Here is a 24,827-nt window from a genome sequence, read left to right as displayed (position 1 = left end):
TTTCTTTTCTTTTTTCTTTTTTTTTTAAACAATTTGCAAAAATCATGTGAAAATTTATGAAGGTTAATGTCAGGGTTAGGGCATAATCCAACCTAAACCCTTGTGTTATTATTTTTATTTATTTATTTATTTATTTTTGAATTTCTCATGAAATAAGTTTTATTTCCATTTTCTTACATCAAAAAGTGTTGTAATAAAAAAAAGTACAGTAAATATACAGTAACACTTTATTTTAAGCACATTTAAAGACCTTTACTGACATACAGTTGAGGAAGTTTACATACGCCTTGCGAAATCTGCAAAATGTTAATAATTAAAAAAAAAATAAAATAATAAAGAAAAGAATCATAAAAATTGCATTGTGTTGTTTATTTAGTTCTGCCCAGAATAATCTATTTCACATAACAGATGTTTACATATAGTCCACAAGACACAATAATAACCGAATTTACACAAATGAACCAGTTCAAAAGTTTACATTACATTCTCAAATCTGATTGGTCAGAATGTGTGGATTCATTTGATATACTGGACTGAACTGCTCAGGCAGACAGGAGTTGCAGCTGTAATATAAACGATAATTTTATACTGTATAAACGTGCTCATTCTAATACATTACTCTTTCTATATTCTAACAGCTCGTGTATGGCAGACGCTCCACATAATCTAAGACTACTAATTAAAAAAAAGTATATAAAATAAAATAAAACACGTTGCTATTTAACAAGGAAAAATGTATGATCATTGATGTGGTGAAGCTTATGACTATTTTTGGCGCATTAACTTCAAGAGAGAGAATACAGGCGAATAGGAAATGTTTATAACGCAAGCGATAACAAGAACAAACGTGTGTCTCATGCATGTTCCATAGCATTAAAATGTCAATCTAAACCAATAAAATGCACAATATCTCATTTAGTAATGAATAACAAAAATATATTAGTAACTGAATTCGGAATTGTTTGGCAATAGACCATGCTGTTATTCCAAAATAATCCACATTTTTGTAGAATTTCATCTAAAAGCCTGGACTGTAGTGTATTATTCCTTAGTTAGTTCACACATAGGCCAATTTGTTTCATTCACAGCCTGTCTGACGAACACCAACATCGGAACATCGAGATCTCTTCAACCCATAGCAAGACCCTAAAGGTCTAACATGCAGAATTGAGACTAATAAATTCTCCAATTAGGTTATTTCATGCTCTGTAATTTGGACAACAAGTAGTTATTGCACATTTACTAATGGCACTAATAATGCAATTATTACTCATCTCATTTTTATATAACAGATCTGCAGTTATGTCGCAATGCATAATAGGGCTTTATTAATGGTGAAATGGCTTTACTTATACTGATAACAAGGCCTTAATTAACCCCTTAGTTTATGTCCATCCATCCATCCAGCCATTTTCTATACCGTTTTCTATTTTCTATATCCTTCAAGGTTGCGCGGAACCTGGAGCCTATCCCACGGAGCATGGGGCACAAGGTGGGGTACACCCTGGACAGGGTGTCAATCAATCTCAGGGCAAAACCACATACACACTCACACACAAGGGACACTTTGGACATTCCAATCAGCCTACCATGCATGTCTTTGGACTGGAAGAGGAAACCCCCGCAGCACGGGGAGAACACGCAAACTCCGCACACACGGGGCAACAGCTGGAATCGAACCCCCAACCCTGGAGGTGTGAGGCGAGCGTGTTATTTGTTCCTTAAAATATAATGTTATTATAAACATACAGTATAATAATAGTAGATAGAATAATAGTTACTATACTATAATAAGCTAGATGAGTGGTCCATAGTAGAACAAAGAGGTATGATATATCTTTTTAGACAGTTTGTGAAGCATTATATTTGTGTGTGTGTGTGTGTGTGTGTGTATGCTCTTTCCCAAATGCCCTGAAGATGCATGTATCATCTGCTGCTCCTATGTTCATAGACACACACACACACACACACACACACACACACACACACACACACACACACACACACACACACATTTGTGATGCACTGTTTAACTATCAGCATGCATGAGGTGAGTCAGACCGCATTAATCCATGAGCAGCTTACATCTAGACCAACCCCCTACTTCACCCAGTTACACAAAAACTACAGTGGGTCTACACAATGTTTCAAAGATAAATACTTGCAGCTGCCTCCAGTAGTTTGTCAATGCAAGGTAGAAATATGATTTCCCTTTTAATGGGCTGGTATGCTTGTTCTTTGAACAAACTAGAGCTGTCATGCTTTAAAACCCCTATTTTGTAACAATTATACGCTGTATGGAATTCCATTTCCCTGTTCTCCAAGTAAAGAACAAAACACTTCCGGATGTTACCGGAAGGTAATCAGTAAACAGAGAAGTTTTCTGAAACATCACATCCTGAAGTGCTTTATTCCGCTTACACCACAGCGATTTGCCAACAGTTTGATTTTTATTCTTTTTATTCGTTTAGAGGTAGATTTATTTTGTGGAATGTAAATGTAGAAATTTTTATATAAGTTTTATTTATTCTGTCTTCTGGGAAACATGTAAATATATTATGTAGCGTCTGAAGGGCAGTATTAAATGAAAAATAATAAAAAAAAGATCTTTAAACAAATGACAATAATGACAATTTACACCGATCATCCTGTTCAAAAGTTTACACCCCCCGGCTCTTAATCCTATATCGTGTCGCCTTCTCGACCATCAGTGAACGTTTGCACCTTTTGTAATAGTCGTGTACGAGTCCCTCAGTCGTCCTCAGTGTGAAAAGATGCATCTCGACATCATATAGTCGCTGTTCAAAGGAAAGGAGTCAAATATGTAGAAGATGCTGGAAAAGTGAAGAATGTGCAGGACCTGGAGGATTTTTCTGAAGAACAGTGGGCAGTTTAACTGCTCAGGACAAACACGGGACTCGTGAACAACTCTCACAAAACATAAACACATCCAGGTAACGACACACGGGATTAAGAATCGAGCGTGTGTAAACTTTTGAAGTGGTTCATTTGTGTAAATTCGGTTATTATTGTGTCTTGTGGACTACATGTAAACATCTGTTATGTGAAATAGATTATTCAGGGCAGAACTAAATAAACAACACAATGCACTTTTTATTATCGCTCTTATTAAAAAAAAAAGATGACCATTTTCCAGATTCTGCAAGGCATATGTAAACTTATGACCTCAGCTGTATGCTTTAGCGGCTACGTATAAGTAGTCGTTCCCTTTCAGGTCTCTCTTTTGCCTTTCTCTTGAAGTTAATAGAACAAATAAAAAATATATAAGCTTAAAATCACAAAGGTGCAAAGACTCCATCCTGACAGACGGAAAACCGCCAGTTACAAAGCACTGACACTGGAGACTCCTTCCATAACTGCTAAATAAGCATCTCCTAACTGAAAACCTCAGCATATCAATGATTCTATGTTTTCCTTTGTTAAATAACAACACAATTCGAATCTGTTTATTATTAGGCTGGGACGATTTGATTAGCTGATAATATATAAACGATGCTGTTTAAAGCAGGCTTTTTGTTTCTCTAGCAAACACCCATACTAAATCTAATTTCCATCTAACTCTGACGCTCCGAATCTTTTCAGCCGGATCGTTTTCCTAATCTTTTTCACGAGAGCCGAGTCAAGAGCCCAGGTATTTCAACGTGTTTATAATACAGTGGCTTCACACACTTCGGATTCTTCCTAAACGTTGTTTTGTCCTCTTCCCCTCTGGCCCGATCAGTCTGAGTCACAGGCTGAGATAAATGAGGTGCCGGGTCTTTCATACTGCCACCTCGGCGTTAATGCAGACGATGAAGCATTACCTTTCATAAAAGCTGCGAATAATACCACCGGCGCTGGAACCTTACTGCCCGATATGATGAATCTTCGGCTATTCTGTTGGTCAGCACAGGACCAAGCTTACGCACACACGCTCAGAAATCAACATAAACACGCATGTGCGCTTTCTTCTCGGCTATCTATCCCGGACACGTAATGATTTATACAGTCTCTATAGAGTCTCCTTGAGGTCATGTCCCATTGCCGAGTCTCACACACATGGAAATACATAGTCGGAAAGCAGGGTCAGACTCTTGGACCAGTCGAAGGTTAAAAGTTTAGCTGAAAAGCCCAAGCAAGTCCATGTCCAGCCCGGGGAATTTAACAGTCCTCTGGCCAGTGGTGCAAGTCCTTAACCACTCAGCTTCCCAGGACACAGAAAACTGAAGGTACCTGACACGCACACTGGTTGTCCCTTCAGTATTTAAAGCACATTCGTTTCCTTCCAATTTTCACCTCTACACTTGAAAAGTTGAAATGTCTCGAGTAAACAATGTTTGCTAGTGCTGCACCGTAACTGCTAAAAGGATTACAGCATTAATTACAAACGACAATTAGAACCATGATTATAAACCATGATCATTACAATTATTCAGCAAACACAGGGACAAAATCAATTAACACGTTACCATTTTGAATAAACAAACAAAAAACACACTGACTTTCTGCACATTCATTTCTACAAATGGATTAAGCTGCAAATCATAATACTGCAACAGAGTCTCACTCACTGAATGAGTAATCTTTTAAATGTAAAACATACAGTACAGTTACTATTACTACTAATATTACTGCTACTACAACTATTTCTAATACTACTGCTACTTCTACTATTGCTGCTACTACTACTACTATTACTGCTGCTACTACTACTTCTAATACTACTGCTACTACTTCTACTATTACTGCTACTTCTACTACTACTGCTGCTACTACTACTACTATTACTGCTGCTACTTCTACTATTACTGCTACTACTACTTATGCTGCTGCTACTTCTAATATTACTGCTACTTCTACTACTACTGCTGCTACTACTACTACTATTACTGCTACTACTACTGATGCTGCTGCTACTTCTAATATTACTGCTACTTCTACTACTACTGCTATTACTAGTTCTACTACTATTACTGCTACTACTACTACTTCTACTATTACTACTACTTCTACTTTTACTGCTACTTCTACTATTACTGCTACTACTATTACTGCTACTTCTAATATTACTGCTACTACTACTGCTGCTGCTGCTACTACTACTATTGCTGCTACTTCTACTATTACTGGCTGCTACTACTACTGCTACTACTACTACTACTACTACTACTTCTACTATTACTACTACTACTATTACTGCTACTTCTAATATTACTGCTACTACTACTGCTGCTGCTGCTACTACTACTATTGCTGCTACTTCTACTATTACTGACTGCTACTACTACTGCTACTTCTACTACTACTACTACTTCTACTATTACTGCTAGTACTACTACTACTACTACTTCTACTATTACTGCTGATACTACTACTACTACTACTACTACTACTTCTACTATTACTGCTACTACTACTACTGCTGCTGCTACTACTGCTACTTCTACTATTACTACTACTTCTCCTTCTACTACTACTATAATTGCTACTTCTACTACAACAACTTCTACAACAATTACTGCTACTTCTACTTACCAACACCACCACTACTACTGCTTCTTCCTCCCCTCCTACTACTACTTCCTACACTATTCCTCCTCCTCCCCCTCCTCCTACTACTACTACTCGTACTTTTATTACATTCGCCTGCTCTAATGAACAAACCTGAATCAAGACAAAAACAATTCCACTGCAATTAATGGCAGTCTAGGGAGAGACCACCCAATGTGTGTGTGTGTGTGTGTGTGTGTGTGTGTGTGTGTGTGTGTGTGTGTGTGTGTGTGTGTGTCTGTGACAGAAAGACAACGTGCATCACGCTTTCATGTTATCCATTATGAGGAGTCACAAAAGGCTGCTCTTAGTTCCACTGTTCCACTGTACAATGTGTAATTACACATTACAATCTCCAGAATAAATATTTCACATTAACAATGCAAAACAACCGAATTATGAGTCAGTCTCAATTTGTAAAGGTTGCAGGTTTTTATCTAAATCCTCGGTTAGTACTGAATAATCTCCGTGCCTTTGTTTTCCTTCTGTTTACTCATGTTTCTCTGTGTAAGATACAATCTTGTTCCTTTCTCTGTGTAGAGGTGATATCAATCTATAAACATTTCTAGCCGTGATAAACTAGACCCTGAGGGCTGGAGCGCTAGCGAACAGAAGAGTGAAAGAAAATGTCAGATAGGGGTGAAGAAAGCAGGTCAAGCCTCTTTCATCTGCTCCATTTTTAAAGCTAATGGTAACCGGTGCAAAGCAGAGCCTTTGGATATGTTTTTGAGTCTAGTGTGTTAAAGAGGTGAAGCGTTTACACTTCAAAACTCAGTCCAGCTACAAGTTTGGTCTGCTAATGTTACATGCAGATTTGGGAAATTGTTATCTTTATCATAAGCTTTAATTCAGACTGTTTGTTAGTCCTTAGAAGTGTGATTGTTTTGCCTGTTGCAAAATGGGTCTTTTTGTTTGTTTTTTTCCTTGTCTAAGACCTAATTATATAAAATAATATATAATATATGTATAGATGTTTCTAAATTTGGTGGGAATGTTTTAGTTCTGTTTAGCCTACAAAAGCAACTTTCCGGAAAGATTGATAAATGAAGTTCATCGTTATTAACGTTATAAAGGTATTAAAGTAAAATTGGTAAGACTTGACTGTTTTCAAGCTTCAAGCCAACAGGAATTGCGACATCAGAGCATTAAGGATCTGTGCTAGTGACCAGAAGGTTGTGGGTTTAAATCCCAGGATTGACTTGCATTTTAAAGTCACTTTGGATAATACCTACCCAACGAATAAATGCAATTGAATGCGCTTTGCTTGTGCTCCACATCTCTAATAACTAATACTGACTTTCACTTTTCCCCCAAGGCTTAACAGCTTCTTAGCCATGATTATATGAGATAAACACTTTCTCAAATCAAGGACTGACTGGTGAAACTGAAACCATTTAGACACTTTTCATATTCATATCACGTGGCTTTGCTCACGTGACTGACACGGTGCGATGGGATCGTGAGTCATATCTGAGTCATGACAAGCTCTCCATGCACTCTGAGAGACTGACACGCTCCAGGTTGCCTGCGAAACACTGCTTAATGGAACAGGGCATAAACTAAGATGTAGCTCATCAGAGTAACTCAATGCCTATTCAGAGGACGAGAGAAACCGATCTACAAACGTAATAGAAGAGCGCAAGCAGCTGCACGTTCTGAGCAACAACATCGGTAATGAAGAAACTAAATTAGCATGTAATTTTCCATTTAATAACTAACAGGAAGAGAAGAGAACTTGTGCTGCAAATCCATGAAGAGTAATAACTTTCTTTTGTATGTTCCTTCTTAATACGGCTTATACGATAAGAAGCCATTCTAAAGTGTCACTGTGAGAGGTGTGGGAAGCAGGTGCAATTATTCACTTACCCGCAAAATCTCCTCCACACAGCTGGAGTCATTGGGCAGACTGACCTGCATGGGGAAGAAAAGAAAAATCACAATTACATTAAAATGGCAAAAATGGTCAAGGAAATGCAGGACATGGGAAACGAAAAGAATAGTAAGTGCACCTAACTTGTATCAAGACTCACTGGCTATTTATCAAGTAAGCTTATAATATATATAGTATTGTGCAAAAGTCTTAGGCACATGCAAAGAAATGCTGTAGAGCAAAGACGCCTTCAAAAATAATGAAATGAAATGTTTCTTCATAATTTTTTTTAAAAATACCATAAAGAGCAGTAAACAGTAGTAAATGAAACAAAGCCAATATCTAGTGTGACAAAAAAAATAAAAATGAAAGTAGTAGTCTCCAGTACAATTTGTGCAGTCGTATAAGGAAACTAGACGTGTACATTTCCTGAAGAAAATGTGAGTGGTGCTTGCCGTGGCAAAAAACGGGACGGGGCGCCAATACTTTCGAGAGCCGTCCGCGTAGGGCGCCAATACTTTCGAAATTTCATTTTGTGCTAGAAAACTAATGTTTGGGAAGCTACAATGTTTTTTTTTTTATACTGACTTGATCATGTAGAAGTCATAAAATTAAAAATCTACAACAAAGTTTGTACTTAAAAAAAAAAAAAGATTTTGCATATTTTAAGCTTTTATTTTTTTAAAATTGTTTACATTTTTAATTGTTTAATATCATTTTCTTTCTTTCTTTCGTTCTTTTAGTGCTAATTATTCTATAAATATACACTTGACTCGTAGATGGATTAAAAAAGATAAGGAAAGCTAATATAAGGTAACCTTAGCGCCACGAGTACTGTTCGCTAACTTAGCCGTCTCATGACTGCAAACTTGTAAAAAGTTGAAAGAATACGCATAAGAAAAGTTACAGACAGTGATACTTTTAACAAGGCTGGAATTTTCAGTCATGAATTCACTCTCATAAAATTGAAGGAAATGACTTTTTATTTTGAGACACATCAGGCTGAAATTAGGCCGCTGTAATTTAAAATGTTTTTTTTTTTTTTTTTTTTTACCGTTATGGCTTATGCATTGCACACAGGCATGCTGGGAGCTAGATAATCACCAGCTTGCATCAGCCTATCATAAGGGAGAGAAATGTCAGCGAGTATACATGTTGCAATAACTCACCAACACTTTTAAGCAAGTTGAGGAAAATAGTAATTAAACACTACGAAATGGTGCACAGTTGGTTGAGCATCAGGGACATAAGCGTTGTTTAATAACGGTCAATTCAGTATGCGCAGAGTATTTTTTTTTCCCTGCTACTTTTTCACTTTAGCCATATCACTGGATAGCACTGACAATTAATTATCTCGAAAGTTTAACCTTCTTTGCTGCTGCTGCTTCCTTTCTTGGTGCACACTTAGTGCAATCAAGGACACTTGAGCTGCGCAAAGCTGCTCGAGAGAGACTCTTCTCTAGTGTGTGGCTGGATGATGACATCAGTCCTCTCCTGGCATGGAAGGAAGCCAGCATTTTCTCTAAAAGTCAAATGGCCTGAGGGGGAAACTGTCCACTCTGTCCAGCTGCCATGGCACAATGTGCTAGACCTGGCTGCTGCTAAGAAAAAAAACAACCCATCGCACTATCAGACCAGGAGTTCCTTCGTTCCTTAGTCAAAGATTTGCTGTGTCATTGCATTGTTGTGTACGATGACGTGTGGCGGTCTGGGAAAACCCCTAAGATGTCGCTGACGGCGTTCCAGGTGATCGTCTCAAAGATGTATCGCGCTCAAACTTCAGTACCGGAGGTGGTCTGGGATGCGCATCACATTTGTATTGTGAACGTGAATGCATCTCGATGCATCCCATACAGCAACAGAGCACCAACTAATCGATGTAGCCAGAAAATATGCAATCCTTGGGGTAGAGGTAGAGCTCTCTTCCACTAGGCTAATGGATAAACAATCCCTCGACTTTTTCGTGAATTTCGCGATCGCAGAAATGAACACAAATCAAGGAAACTCTGCAATATTCCGAGGAGCTTGCAGTTGTTCAGAATGACTGGAGATTTTCCACATTTTTGGAACAAGGCCTGTCATGTGACATCATCACAATGCACCATGAGACAACATTACAACACGTACTCAGACCAAGCTCTCTTTGATTCACGTGCGTAGAACAGGAGTGCAGCTCAAAGGTCTCATTTACCAACAAACATCACTGTGAATGTTGCAATGTTGCCAATTCAAGTAGTTTTCCGCAAAAAAAATAAAAAAAATAAAAAATTCAATGCAAATTTTGAAGAAGAAAAAAAAAAAAGCCACGCAGTTAAAACTTTTGAAACAGCCCGTACACGTAGATGAAATAGAATTCGTGGGGCATTTCTGCCTGGCAATAAATGGAGCAGAAGACTGGAGATAATAGCTGTGCATGACAGCCATCCTCGAGCAGAAACGATGTATGAAATCCGATCAGAGAGATTCATAATGCCAGGTTTGAACATGGCCACTGTGGTTGGATTCTGGTCAAAAGAAAACGAGGAACATGGAAATGTATTTATTTACATTATAATCTTGTCTTGCCGATTTTCCTGCAAAGATCATGTTGTCTACCGGACAACTACTGTTAAAAACGGAGCCGTTTTTAACAAACACAGCGAAAAAATCAGTCTAAAGATTTAAAAATTCATGTTACCTACGTGAGATTTCCTGAAATATTGATCTTTGATCAAACTGTTGCATAGCTACGTACCATAGAGAAAAAGCCATAAGTCTGATCATTTTAGTCTGTAATCAGTTCAAAATGTCTGTGATCTAGCTGATCTTACAGTATCATTAACTCATTAGCATCATATATTCAAGCTAAATAACCTAAACCTGGTCAATGAATTCATGTGGAAGGTCGACACTGTTTAATTACAATTATAAGACCAAGCTAGCTAGCCAAGGTAGTAATTAGGGACATGTTAAGAAATGAACGTATCTTTCTGATACGGCTAAAACATTTCAGTCCTAGTCATAATTAAAGAAAAACGCGGCTGAACAAAAATAAGATACCAAAACATGATCAACACACTTTTCTAATATCTCCATTCTAATCAACCTAATTTCAGTTAGCTGAAGAAGAATAAATAAAGAAATAAAATAATTCACACAGCTAGCAAGGCCAGAGTGCGCATTACAAATGCAGCAAGCCGGCAGACATAAACTTCCTGTTTTGTCAGGACTGGCACATAATATCCTGTTCCCATAGAAACGTAATGTTCAGGCTGAGTTGCTCTAATCAGATGTTGCTCCGGCATTGTCCTTCTTTGCTCCGATATTAGGAGTGTGCTAGAGCGAGCCTATTGCTCTGACACTGGAGTTCATTTCTGAGTTACCTGTGGTGAACCCCATTTCGATTCCAGCCGAGATGCTAAAAGGCGCTTTTTTTGACGCCATGTGCCGAATGCAAAGCTTGCTTTATATTGCCTGTGGGCTGACAGAAATGTCAGAGACATAAAGAGGGGATTCATGCATGCTGCTAAATTGTTTATGCCAGCAAAGTTGTTTTTTTTTTTTTATTTTTTTTTTTTGGTGGGGGTTCTGCCGTTATGCTTTGCTCTTATAGAAGTTCAAACAAAATAACCGAATATCATGCAAATGTCGCTACTGCGACATTTCAGAGATAGGGCACATTTTTGCTGGGGATATAGATGTAGTAATAGCACTTGCGTTCCTCTTTGTCCCTCATATTCCTTGGTGTTGTTGAGTAAAAATGCCAGCTGTCCAGCTGAGATCTTATTTCTGCTGTATGGCAGGAATCCTCTACTTTCCTGCAGCTACAGACTGATTGAATGGCTTTACAAATGATTTCTCTCTGATAGTCAATGTCTCATGAGAATGACAAAAAAAAGCATTGCAGGTTGAAATATGGTCGAGAAAGAATATGTAAGTAAAAAAAAACAAACAAACTGCAGAATGTTTGGAAACCAGAAAAAAATTACTAGTCATTTTTTTTTTTTTTTTTGCTTTTTTCTTCCAAACAGTGCATCCATTTTCCATACCGCTTATCCTACACAGGGTCGCAGGAGAACCTGGAGCCTCTCCCACGGAACTCTAGGCACAAGGTGGACGGGGTGCCAACCCATAGCAGCACACAAGCACACGAACAATTTAGAGATGCTAATCAGCCAACAATGCATGTCTTTGGACTGGAGGAGGAAACCGGAGTACCAGGAAGAAACCCCCCCCCGAAGCACGGGGAGAACACGTGCAAACTCCACGCACACAGGGCGGAGTCGGGAATCAAACCCCCAGCCCTGGAGGTGCGAGGCAACGTGTCACCCACTAAGCCACCCACAGTGCATACAGTATATGATATACTGACAAGAATTTAAAAATAAAGATATTGCTATTGCGTTAATACATTTTCTAAAAAACAAATCAAAGCGAGCGCTGATTCATGATTCAGAAGCCAGTTTGAATCACGGGAAGCCAGATTGCTGTTCCTTTTCTCTGAGATCAATTTAGCACCGTGCCTCTTTCCAGGCGAAGAAAAAAAAAAAAAAAACAAGCTTTTTAATTGGCAGATATAGATATACAGATCACGCTAAGTGTCAGTCTCTGAGATTTATTTATTAATTTTTTTGTGTGCCATGGCTGCAGAAACACATGGGGGGGGAAGTGTCCATCACTTCTTGACTGCAGCAACCTTTCAGAGACATATACATAGAAGACATATTGTTGAATTATGGAAAGATCCGGCGTAATATTGTGGTGGCAATTACTGGGGCAGGAATGTATTTTTCTCTGAAATAGCAGTCTGTGGAACAGCAGAAAAAAAATCCATTCGTCCTTTTTTTTTTTTTTTTTTTTTTATGAAGAAAAAGAGAAAAAAAACAACAAGCCATCAAAGTGAGGAGCTGCAGTGAGCACTTAGCCCGGTGTAAATTGTGCTTAAAAAGTGGAAGAGTGCCTCAACGAACAAACACTCCCAACTGAGAAGGGAAGGGAGATGGAGATGGAGATGGAGGGAGGACGGATGAGTCTAACCTGTCTCTCCGTCTGACAATAGACGGCGGATTGGTGTGGAAATGAGAGGGTTGGGATGATGGATGGCAGGGAAAAAAAAAGGACGCAGCACAGTCGACAGTGACAGCTGGTGCAGCCCTATGAAGGGACTTGTGTCCTGATATAGATGAGTAGGCAGATGAGATGAGAGGAGAAAAGGAAGTTCTTCTTCTTTGCAGGAGTGTGTGTGTGTGTGTGTGTGTGTGTGTGTGTGTTGAGGTGGGGCTTGGTTGGAAGGTAACAAGTCAATCTAAAAATGTGAAAAAGATATGACAAGAAAAGGGAGATGGATTCAGAAAGAGGGAATATCTAGAGTATGAAGTTCTGACCCCAAAAAAAAACAACAACAAAAAAAACCCCAGAAAGAATTATGGCAATGAACTCTAAATAAATAAATAAATAAATAAATAAATAAATAAATAAATAAAAAGATTGATCATGAGGTGATTTTTGCTCTGCAACCTGATCTATGTCTTCTTCTGAAGCCGTTCTTAATTTGAACCATCATGCATAATGCTGTCTTTGAACTACTGACAAAGAGAAAGAGACAAAGAGAACAAGTGAGAGCAAGAGAGAGAGAGAGAGAGAGAGAGAGAGAGAGAGAGAGAGGTGCTCAGGTCCATGCACTTTGCCCTTCTTCTACACACACCATCGTGCATGATTCAGACTCGACCAGGTCATGCTTGTTGAAAAAAACAAAAACAAAACAAAAAAAAAGGCTAAAAAAAAAAAAAAGTGAATGCGCAGAAAATCCCAATTCTCCTCCTGAATAATAAATCCCACTTTCACTTTCTGAAAAACAACGACCTACATTTAATGTCAAGAAATTCTGTATGTATCACTGTCTGACAATCAATCCCACTTGTGATTGTAGATTTCTGCGATTCAGTATAACGTTTACGTAACTAGTTCATGACATACACGCACAAGCCAGGAAATGAAATGTAACATTTATCTTCAGACAGAAACGTTCCCGCAGACTCACAAATCTGTAGTTGTGACAGATATAAGCATTGCCATTTCCAGTAATTCAATTACGACCACTCCTGTGGAATTTCATGTCTCACAAATAAATAATAAAAAAAATATTAAGTAAAATAAACAAAATATTTCTAGAGACATCGTAAGAGGTCCGTTCTAACCGCAAACCGACCCTGTTGTGCTTTCCAAAGAAACTGCAAAACAACACGTTTGTGAAGTACGTCTACATCTGTGAAACACGATCCTTGGGGAGGCGAGTAAACGAATAAACAGCCAATAACACGAGGCTTCACGTAAACTGAAGTCAATGCGACAAACGGCAGGCTCACACTTCCTGCTGTAGCCTGTATTGACAGCTCTGGTTTGTTTTTTTCTCCCTTCGAATAATCGTTCAGCTGTTGCCAGACGTACTGTAGTTCAATTAAATTAGAAAAATAGAGATGGTCGTGTTGTTGAGTGACTCACTAACGCTTGTTCCGGTGATTCATCAGCTTTTACTGAGCTTTCCGAGGCCTGCGGCGAGATTGTTTTCCACAGCGTTGTGGTAATCAGCGAGTTTAATGAATCTTTCTTGCCTGAAAAATGTCCATAGTGTTAATCTCAATACCTCATTATGGATTTTGAGAACAGAGTCGGAAAACGTAAAACTATTTCAAATGTATAACGACAGCAATTAAATATACTACTGTGCTGCTGAGTTCTCAATTCAACACTGGATTTTTTTTTTCTTTTCTTGTTTTATAGCTGCTATGATGGAAGAAATTAAATGTAACTATAAACTGTTGAAAAAAAAAAAATCACTTATTAATAAATACAAATCATAATCGTTGCCAAATTTGCTGTGGTCTATATATATGAGGAATAACGCACTTCCAGGTGTGCTGTTATTGGAAAGTAATCAACTTCGGTGTGGTAAAACTAACTCCGCTTCACGTTGGGTCACATCACACCACTCCATCCTTCCATCCATCCATCTTCATGGATAGGGTGCCAATCCATCGCAGGGCACAATCACATACACACTCACACACCCATTCATACACTACGGACACTTTAGACATGCCAATCAGCCTACCATGCATGTCTTTGGACTGGGGGAGGAAACTGGAGTACCCGGAAGAAACCCCCGCAGCACATGCAAACTCCGCACACACAGGGCCACGGTCACACCACCCCATCGTTGATTATTTTTCGATAACAGCGCACCCCAAAGTAATTTATTTCATATATAATTTTGTACTGAATCTTACTGTTGGTCAAAATAAGGCACAGTTCATAGAATTTCATGTTTATTAGCTTTAATACAGAACAGAAGCACCACCATGTTTGGGTGTGTGGGTGTGTGGATAGGAATTAGCAAATGACCAAATTGGGAGAAAATTTTCGAGAAAATTTAGGAAAAAAATTGTAAAAAGTAAAAAAAAAAATATATATATATATATATATATATATATATATATATATATATATATATATATATATATATATATTAGTAATGTTCAGGCAAAATATTACTAAAAAAAAACACTTACGGAACGACAAACACCATTTTTTATTCGAATCTACTATTAAACTTTTTAAATGTTCTTGTAAAATTTGAAGATTTGATACGGCCGACTAATCCCTAGTTCAATGCCTTCCTCTGAAATCAGCAACTGAAACACAATGGCAGAGATAATGTCATTATATTGATGAACTTCCACACGAACCTCATGTTTACTGACACGTTCAACGTGACTGAGTTCTCTTGACATTTCTACGGAAACACATGATGGTAGAATATTGACATCGACTATTGAATTTCTGTCAGCACAATGGTGCGGTCCTCACATCCCAACAGTACGCTGAATATCTCCCTCCTATAATTACGCACAATTATATTGTTCCGCAGCAGTAGTTCTCAAACTGGGGGCTGTGGTTTTAAAAAAAAAAGACAAATAAATGGTTAGAGAAGTGGAAATCACAACCCACCATTATCAAAGTTATAATATTTATCATTTTTCTTATAGCTACTATTGTTTGATTGTTTTGAATTGTGAATGGATTTCATCCACAACCTCAATAACTCAAAAACTTCCACACTGAAAATAAATGAATAATAAAAATCATGAACGAACATTTAAATTAAGCGCAGGATTTCCACTTGGATATAATGTCCGTGTTACTATAACAAATGAATTTAGTAAATGTACATATTTCTATTTAACGAGTTTCACCTAAACCTGCCAATATTTACCTATTGTTCAACTTACATATTTGAATTAAGTGGACATTCCGCCCGTAATTTCTTTTAATTATTTCTAGGGCAAATTATGTGAACTGGGGTGGTGTAAAATTCAGAAATAGAATGCTCTATGGCTGTAATAAATACACAGAATATTATTGTACACATTACATTATACATTAAATGTATAACATTAAAACTACTGACAGGTGAAGTGAAGAACATTGATTATCTTGTTACAATGGCATCTTTTAAGGGGTGGAATATACAGTATTTGGCAACAAGTGAACAGCGAGTTCTTGAAGTTGATGTGTTGGAAGCAGGAAAAATGGGCAAGCGTAAGGTCTTGGTGCCAGATCCCACAGCACACCTTCAGAGGACTTGTAGAGTCCGTGCCTTGACGGGTCAGAGCTGTTTTGGCAGCACAAGAGGGACCTACACAATATTAGGCAGGTGGTTTTAATATTATAGCTGATCGGTGTATATAATGTTAATCAGGAAATATATCTGTACTTAAGTAGTCCATGGAATTTATTTGAAAAGGTTCTCTGACTACACGAATTTGGAAAAACGCTACAGTTATTCTGTAGCAGACTTCGTGCCATACCATTTCATTCATTTCGTACCTCAGTGCCTTTTCAGTACCTGTATCTGATGAAAGCCTAGTTTTCAGTAATGCATGATTAGAGCTGGACAAACACAGACTTAGAATAGAATACACAGACTTGTGGTTAAGGTTTGGACTCAAACGATATGATGATGAGATAATTCTACCATTTCTCAATCACTAAATTCAAAAGGTAGCCCAAGTAGACATAAAGCAAGGAATAAAACACTCCAGTGTGCTGCTATAGAAAAAGAATCGACGACAAACTGGAGTCAGGGTTAACCGCAAAGTTGATTACTTTCCAATAACAGCATGCCCAAATTGTTTCGCTCCTCTTATAGAACAGCAATTTATGCTCCGATGAGGTCAGATGAAAAGTTGAAAAGTTAGCCAGGGGGCAGAATTTGCAGAGCATTGAAGTTAGCTATAAAAGATTGCCATCTGTCCAGAAATTCGGGCTGTGCCATGTCGTATCATCCATGATATACTGTTACAATTGCAATGTCGGCATCTCACACGTAGAACGAGAACAGGCATGGCGGAAGGCGGAGTTCCAACCGTAGACGAGGAAGAAGAATTTATCCCCAAAAAAGGCGCTTCCTCTGTAATATGTAAGTGGCTCGGATACAGTACATCAAAAGTATGTGATTTGTAAAGTGTCAAAAACCCGTATCAACAAAGGGTGGAAACACCGACCAGAATATGACGAAAGCAGGAAGTTACGTGAGGAGAAAGCGTCAACAAGTAACATCAAACTCCAAAAAGATGTTGTGTTGAATGTTACAATATTCATAACGTCATTTATATCGTTACTGCGAAAAATACCATGAAATATCGTGATAAGGTTTATATCTATATCGCCTATCCTTACCAGGAATCTATCAGAGTTCCCTCTGTCTCATCTTTTTCCAGTTTAAGGCGAGACATTGTTTCCAGTTTAAGGCAAGACATTGGAGAACATGCAAACTCCACACACACAGGGCAGCAGCGGGAAACGAACCCCCAACCCTCCAGGTGTGAGGTGAACGTGCTAACCACTAAGCCCGTGCTAACCCACTGTCTGCCCGGGGTTTGTTAGCATGTTTAGAATCAAACTCACTCCAGTCTTTGGCAACACCAAATATTGCTACAACCTCAACTTTGATTTTTTTTTTTTAGAATATCATATATGATATCAGCAATGCAATGCTGGACATAAGAAGAACACATGGCTCAAACTGCATAGGAAATCCTGATATTTGCCGCATCTGTCTTCTATAACCGGATAAAATTCAGACAACCGAGCTTTGGAACAGGGAACTCTATGTAGTATTTTAAACTGAAAGAGCCCGAGCCAGGTGCACACTGTGCTTGTACGAAACCTATCAATAGCACAAACCTAGCATTTCTCTGTAAAACCACCACCCAATTCACAACTCACTCCCAACGCTTTTCACTTTTAATCCTAATTATAGTATAATTATCTGAAGTCAAAAGCTGATTGTATACCAGAGAGATTAGTTCTGACTTTTGATGAGAGTTAAGAAGAAGAAAATCTTCCCATGGAGGCTTGGGAATTAGGTAGAGTATTTTGGGAAATAAACAGAATGCAATGCCTGACCTCAAGGTAACCTAACAGATGGGATGCCAGCAATCTAAATAAGTACGGAATATGTCATCTTTGTAAAGATCTCAAACATTTTCTACCTTTTTCAAACCACTGCAAGTCCTCGACTGATTTTACATCTTTGAAGCTGCGGTTGCGTACCCGAGAAACATTCCGACTCCATAAATAAAAGGGTAATAATTTGGTAAAAAAATTTAAACATAATTATTATTTTTTTTTTTTAAATTGGCAAGAAATAGGCCTGTCACGATAACTACTTTTGCTGGATGATACACTGAATTGTCCCAGAAATCATTGCGATAACCATGTGACCATTTTATGCCACCGAAATAGTGATAACATAATAGCATGCCGTTATACTGTCATTATATCAGTGGCATAATATGGTCACATGGTTCTCCACTCATATAATGCCACTGATAGAATGATAATATAATAGCATAATAATACAAGCACACCCTTTCAAAGAGGGTTTATAATTCTCAAGAATATTCAGACATTGGAATTGAAATGTCAAAATAAATGAATAAATATCCTAAATAAATGAGACATCAATCAAAATAAAACAATACAACCAAAACAACAAATAAAATCGACTGTAATACAGTATTGTGAACTCTTTAAGCTTTAGTTAATCATTGTCCATGTTTTAGTGCGTTGTTACGGAAAGAGCGTATTCACAACGTGACTTACCCGCTCAAGTCCACTTGTGTATTCGTATTATTTCGTGCAGAAGCAGGTTGCAATGTTAGGTTTATGTTGTGTATATGTCTGATTAATCTCATATGTGTATAAGGATGCGTTTGCGTGAGTTAATTAACCCGCTAGTAAAGCGCGTCAGTTTACCGTTCGCTGTTCGGCTTCAGCTCACGTAGCTCAAGCGGCTCAACCACCGACATTATTGACTACGACCGGACTATCTGAAACACTAGAACTATTCTTTCTAGATTTTTCTTCTTCAAAAAACATTGTTAGTATCTTTCGTGTCATTCTTTCAACACTATGCTTGAATTAAAATCGGTGTTAGTGCACGCTACACATCTTAAATTTGAAAGCACACAGTTTTTGCATTCGAACAAGCATTTTAATCTTAAATTTCGACGAATATTTGAAGATGGAATTTCAATTCGACAGCCCTTGAGCAGACGAGAGGACAGGAGCAGCATGAGTGGCTCAAATGTTGATGACATTCATTCTTATGTGAACAAACACACGTGTAAACACGACGGGCAATCTCGAGGTTGTGAAAAAACGATCGAGATTGTGTACGGTATCGTACAACATTTATCATTTTTAATGAATGAATGAATGAATGATGCGTTGTGATTTTTTTTTTTCCAGTTGTTTAAAGTTACACGTGATGTAAAAACAACAACACGTTTTTAAATATCGTATTAGTTATTGAGTTAGAGCCGGAACTTCTGTCAGAGCTGAGTTAGAGAACTCAATAAACTGAGTTGAACTGAATTGAAAGTTATTTATTTTATCCCCAAAGTGGAAATGAATTAATATATTGTTCATTTGGATCGTATTGATTATTGTGTACAGTGTGATAACGGCGGACGTACTGTATGTAAAATAGTCTTGTGCACATTACTTCAATATAGAGTCATTATTTAAGGCTTGGAAATGGATTTCATACTTCACATTATTTCTGTAAAAAAATATATAAATGCATTTCTGCATCGAAAAAGCCAAAAGTGACAGAAAGAGAGCAGCATAAATGACGTTATAAGTCTGTAGCTAAAGGCATTTCTCCAGTGTTGACATAACCCAAGTGCTGGATTTTTGAGTGATTGTGTGGTGTGTGTGTGACCTGTGTATCAGGGCATCTCCTTCTCTTCTGCTCACTTGTACAGTGTGCCGTGGGTGGGTGTGTGGATGTGGAGTGTGTGTGGATGCGTGTGGATGTGGGCTAATGTGTGCTGACGGCTTGGCATCTCCTCACAGAGAGCCACGCTGCCACTCTGCCACTTCCGCTTACCCTGACACTAGCCATGAGGCTAAACACGAGCTCACTCTGCAGAGCGTGGTGCGATTACCCAGCAGCCCCTCTGAGGCCCGCTCTCCCGTGTCACTGTACAGTAACGCAAGCAAGACGACTGGCTGATTAAGCAGAAGGAGTAGCCTAACACGTATTAGCGGGGCATTACGCGTGCCGAGATGATGACTTAACACAACATGAGCTTTTATGAGTCGTTTCATAATGACTGACGAGACGAAACATGGCATTACGCCGTTTATGATCTCATTGTCGGATCATGAAGGATGACTCTGCAGTTTTTGTTTATCATCGGGCTTTAAAAATGTCAGCGCTTTGACAGCAATGCTAACGGATGATAATACGGCTGGTGCGGAATATGCTAATCACGATCCCGTTTGTGCTATTACGCAAAACAATGCTTACGACGAGATGGTAATTCAACTCTCCAGTCAGAAGAGTCAACAAATACAGAAACATTATGAGTAAAAGGATCAGGGATCAAGTATTCAGTTTGCTACCACACACACACACGCACACATGCGCACACACACACGCACGGTGCTTTTACGTCACCACTGCTGCTCAGATGAACAAAGGAACCTAATTACCATGCAGAGCACGACATCGCTCAGATGCTAGCAGAAGCGTGACTGCAAGAGAGAGAGAGAGAGAGAGAGAGAGAGAGAGAGAAACAAAGACGCTTCCTGAGGACAATTTCCAAATATGACCACGCGAGAGGTCCACACTGCTACAATACCAAGCAGTGAGACACTAAATCCCCACACAGCAGCCTTTGGGATAATAATCTGTACTCGCTAATCACTTAGCATGATCAGCAAATGTGGCCAAAAGGCCAGGCTACGCCAGAAGCGCGAAATTAATCAGCTTGAGACGGAGCAAGAGAAAGTAAATGAGAGGAATTACATCCCATTTCCGCTAAATCTACCTTTGTGTGTGGATAAAGTGGACAAAATGAATTGGCGGGCAAAGTAATAGTTTGAATAAACCAGCAGGATTGACATGTTTAAGCAAATTTCAAGCCCAGAAACCACACAAAAGGGTGAGAAACTAGGCTAAAAGGGAGCTGCATTTGACTTCTTTTCTTCCTTCTCAGTGAGAAAACAAGTTCAACATGGTGCGCACGCATTTCTGATGAACAGTATCTGCCTTAAATGGCTTTTTATCATCACCTGGTACAGCCATTATCCACTACGTAACCATTTAAAAGTACATTTCTTTTTTTGCCATGTTCTACATTTGTACAAACTCATTCGATTCGATTCGATGTATTTGTTTTAAAACAAGATCTTGGTAACCAAGGATGATTTTTAAACTAGCACCCATAGGGTTGCGTTTTCCTCCTGCAACCTTCTTCTCAGAGTAGTCAAGTGTGGAGTAAAACTCACAACCTTGGCAACCCTGTAAACCAAATTCTCTAGTGCCTTTTTAATACAAGCATGTCTGAACAAGTGTCACTTAGGGAGAAAGAAAAAAAAACTGTGAGAATGATTTATTATTATATTATTATAATATAATAAATACTCGAGTGGATTTAATTGGACTTAACTGAGGTGGATAGGATAAAGAACAACGTTTAGAACACCAACGCTTTACACTCAGGTTAATATTGGGGATTAGGCCAAAGTGAGGCTCAAAGGCATTACATGTGTATCTTTGAGTTATTTGGAAAACGTCCAATGTCTTAAATGTTCTGAAGTACCCTCATTGAGAGAGGTTATGAGGAAGGTTAACGACGTCTTAACATTTTTATTACAAAAGATTACTTCTCTGTAATGACTTGCTTAGTGGTTGAAGGTATGTGTGTGTGTGTGTGTGTGTGTGTGTGTGTGTGTGTGTGTGTGTGTGTTTTAATTGAGTTCAGTTATGTAGCAGTCACTTTAACATAGCCACAGAGTTACACCCAGTGATTTGATGTAAACAGTTGAAATAAAAGCCAGAACATGGTGAAATGGTGAAATGTTTGTATTATTAAAGCAGCATTACTGTAAACAAGCAGATGTAGTTTGGCCATCAAACTGAAATCTATGAGAGGATAATACAGCACCTCACAGTTCCAGCATCCCTGCTTCGATCCAGAGCTCGGGTTACTGCCTGTGTAGAGTCCGTCCCCCAACCCCCACACCCCTCCACCCCCCGTTCTTATAGTGTCCACATGGGTTTCTTCTGGGTTCTCTGGTTTCTTCCTATGTCCCAAAAATACTGTGGGACCAAGTTGCCTGCCCTATTCCTTTCTTGGTATATTCCCATTTCATACCCGGTGTGTTCCTGGGATATGCTGAATGGTTAAAGGAATACTTATATACTTACATACGTTTTAGTATATACGTATACTTCCATACTTAATCTCTATCAACCACTAGATCTGTATGTATGATGTAGCAGACATCATCAAATTTTGAACCTCTGTTACCTGTACTGAAGGAAACAAAACTGCGAATGGAAGTGTAAGCTCAAGTTCAAGCTCTAATGCTCTGTTTTCAGATTTAACTGGGAAGCGGGAAGCCAGAACTGCGAATTTCGACATTTATGCATTCGAGCAACAAAGTCAGAAAGAACATGGATGGTGCCAGGTTCGTCTTTTGCAATAGTGGAAAGGTGCGATTCACATCGTGGAAATCAGCAATCTATTAATCATGCATCTAATGCAATTGCACTGAAAACTAACGGTCCCAGTCTGTACATCCCATAAAGTAACAATATATAGAGAGCATCCTGGTCATGTGATCATATTTTTGCATGGAAAGCCTGCATCATTAGCCATTAATGACTGGTACGTGTTAGAGGTTAAACGCTGCATGAAAAAGGATGCCGTGGAACATTTTAGCCGTCTTTGGAGCTCTATTTCAGGTCAAACTGACCCCTAAGGCCCTGCTGAAGAAAATGATTGTTTTGAGTTCATTAATGTGAAATGAAATCGATTAGTGCATGTTTGACTTACATTAGACTAACATTAGACACGTATATCATTAATATTTGTTAACTATATTTAGTAGGAACATTTTCGGGCTAAAAATAGTCAGAAATATGCGTAGAATCAAAAGAAAGATCATTTCTATTTTCCTGCTAGTTTCGACACTTTAAACAGAAGAGACCATTTTGTCCCTTCTAAGCACCTGGTGGTTACCGGACAACCTGGTATATATACGCACACTTCAGACTAACTTACACAAGTGATTTGTGAATGGACTATATGTAGAAAATGGACTATATATCGAAGTATTCCATAACTAATTATTCCATCATGGGTGAAATGAAATCTGCTGGTTTTACTGCAACTTTGTAACTTTAATAATTACAGTTTTGGTTCTCTCGAGTGCTTTCCTTTCCTCTGATCAAATTCCCATCAGCTTGCTAATTAAAAATTGAACCTGTAAGTTTGGACTCCTGCGTTTCAGGCTGCCACTCATCCTCTCTAACCTTCCTGCATTTCCACAGCTGCAGACATTGCAAGGTGTGTTAGAGGACAGAGAGGTCATGTAGGCTTTAACTCCTTTTCTGTTCTCGGCAGCACAATGCCGGTCCCACTCCTATTTCATCAGAGGATCCTCTGCCTGGCCTGACCTCGTCCCCATCCGTGCTACGTCTAATTAGCTAAAGCAGTATGTTTCGCATGCGCTGCAATTACGCGCCGGAAAACGTCGGCCTAAGTTCTCGCTCTTATCCTAATTATCTGTTACTAATTTAAATTTTGGCTGCGTTGCGGCTCGGGAACGCTGTTAATGTACGTGTTCCTCTCTTTCTGAGGGTAATTTGATTTAGAGCGCGTCCACAGTCTAATTAAATATGCTATTTATGCACAGTATGCAAGTTCTAGGCCGAGGACCATCTGCGTTTCATCACCACGAGAGCTTCAGGGAGAGACGGGGGGAGGGGGAAGAGATAGGTTCGGGATTTCGAGAGTAGGAGAAGAGCTGTGTAACCTTTATCTTCTCAGAGAAGTCAACATATGCTGAAACTGCTTATGCTGTGACCATTCTTTAAAGGAGATTTCATTTCACCCAAGTGCCTTTATTCATTTCACACAAGTGTTGTTTTTTTTGCATACATAGCACATAAAATGTGCACTTCAACATAACGCAAACATTGTATTATGAAAGCTATCTGATCCTTGGTAGGGTCTCATTTAGGTGTATAATATCCTCAGCTCCATGGTGCTGTATAATATGAATAATTGCTCACTAACTTTTCAGCATAGATAGTTTTTACTTATATACATACATATACATATTTATGTGTGTGTGTGTGTGTGTGTGTATATATATATATATATATATATATATATATATATATATATATATATATATATATATATATATATGTATGTATATGTTGCTTGCAAGGAAAAGTTAAATATAATACTACATTTCCCCCAAAATGGCTTTATGCAAGAGACATAATTAGAAAGTGTACGTTTTTTACGTTTTCCCGCCTGTTAGACTCACCAGTTGTTATTTTCGAGGAAAATCAAATTGAGCACTTAGACTCATTCAGCTGTTGAAGACTGTCAGAGAAAAAAAAAAAAGGATGCTGCATCAATCTTCCCCTCTGGATATATTTTCAGCCAAGCAAATTGAAAAGATAATTTGCTTTTAGTTGAGTTGTTCTATCCGGTCGTGATTTATTCTCTTATAGGATAACATGTAGAATAAAATAATGCGATAAACAATAGTGCATATGGGAAGAGAAATAAAAAGAACTTTTTAATCCAGATATCACAAACAAGACTATAAACAGACGTTTGTTGATGGGGGGGGGGGGGGGGGGGGGGGAGTTATGACCAAACCAAGACCTCTGTAGTAATTTTCATTTGGCGAGAACAATAAGAACGACGAGAAACATACACCCGCAAACAAACACAAAATAAGAACCAACCATAGCACATACAGTACAAATACCCTCTGTGTGTATATGTGTGTGTGTGTGTGCGTGTGTGTGTGTGTGTGTGTGTGT

General features: G+C 38.5%; 1 protein-coding gene across 2 annotated transcripts in view; it reads right to left on the bottom strand.

Annotated features, from left to right (window-relative positions):
• Positions 1 to 24,827, bottom strand: part of aff2 (AF4/FMR2 family, member 2) — a 263,231-nt gene that overhangs the window by 112,053 nt on the left and 126,351 nt on the right. For both annotated transcript variants that reach the window (XM_017474720.3, XM_017474719.3), the window contains exon 4: positions 7,417 to 7,461. In XM_017474720.3, the coding sequence (XP_017330209.1) occupies positions 7,417 to 7,461 (45 nt within the window). The remainder of the gene's footprint in view (positions 1 to 7,416; positions 7,462 to 24,827) is intronic.

The sequence above is a fragment of the Ictalurus punctatus genome, chromosome 8 (genome assembly GCF_001660625.3).
Source record: "Ictalurus punctatus breed USDA103 chromosome 8, Coco_2.0, whole genome shotgun sequence".
NCBI classification, from domain to species: Eukaryota; Metazoa; Chordata; class Actinopteri; order Siluriformes; family Ictaluridae; genus Ictalurus; species Ictalurus punctatus.
The sequence above is the reverse complement of the archived record's forward strand: the minus strand, read 5'-3'. Positions and strand labels throughout refer to the sequence as shown.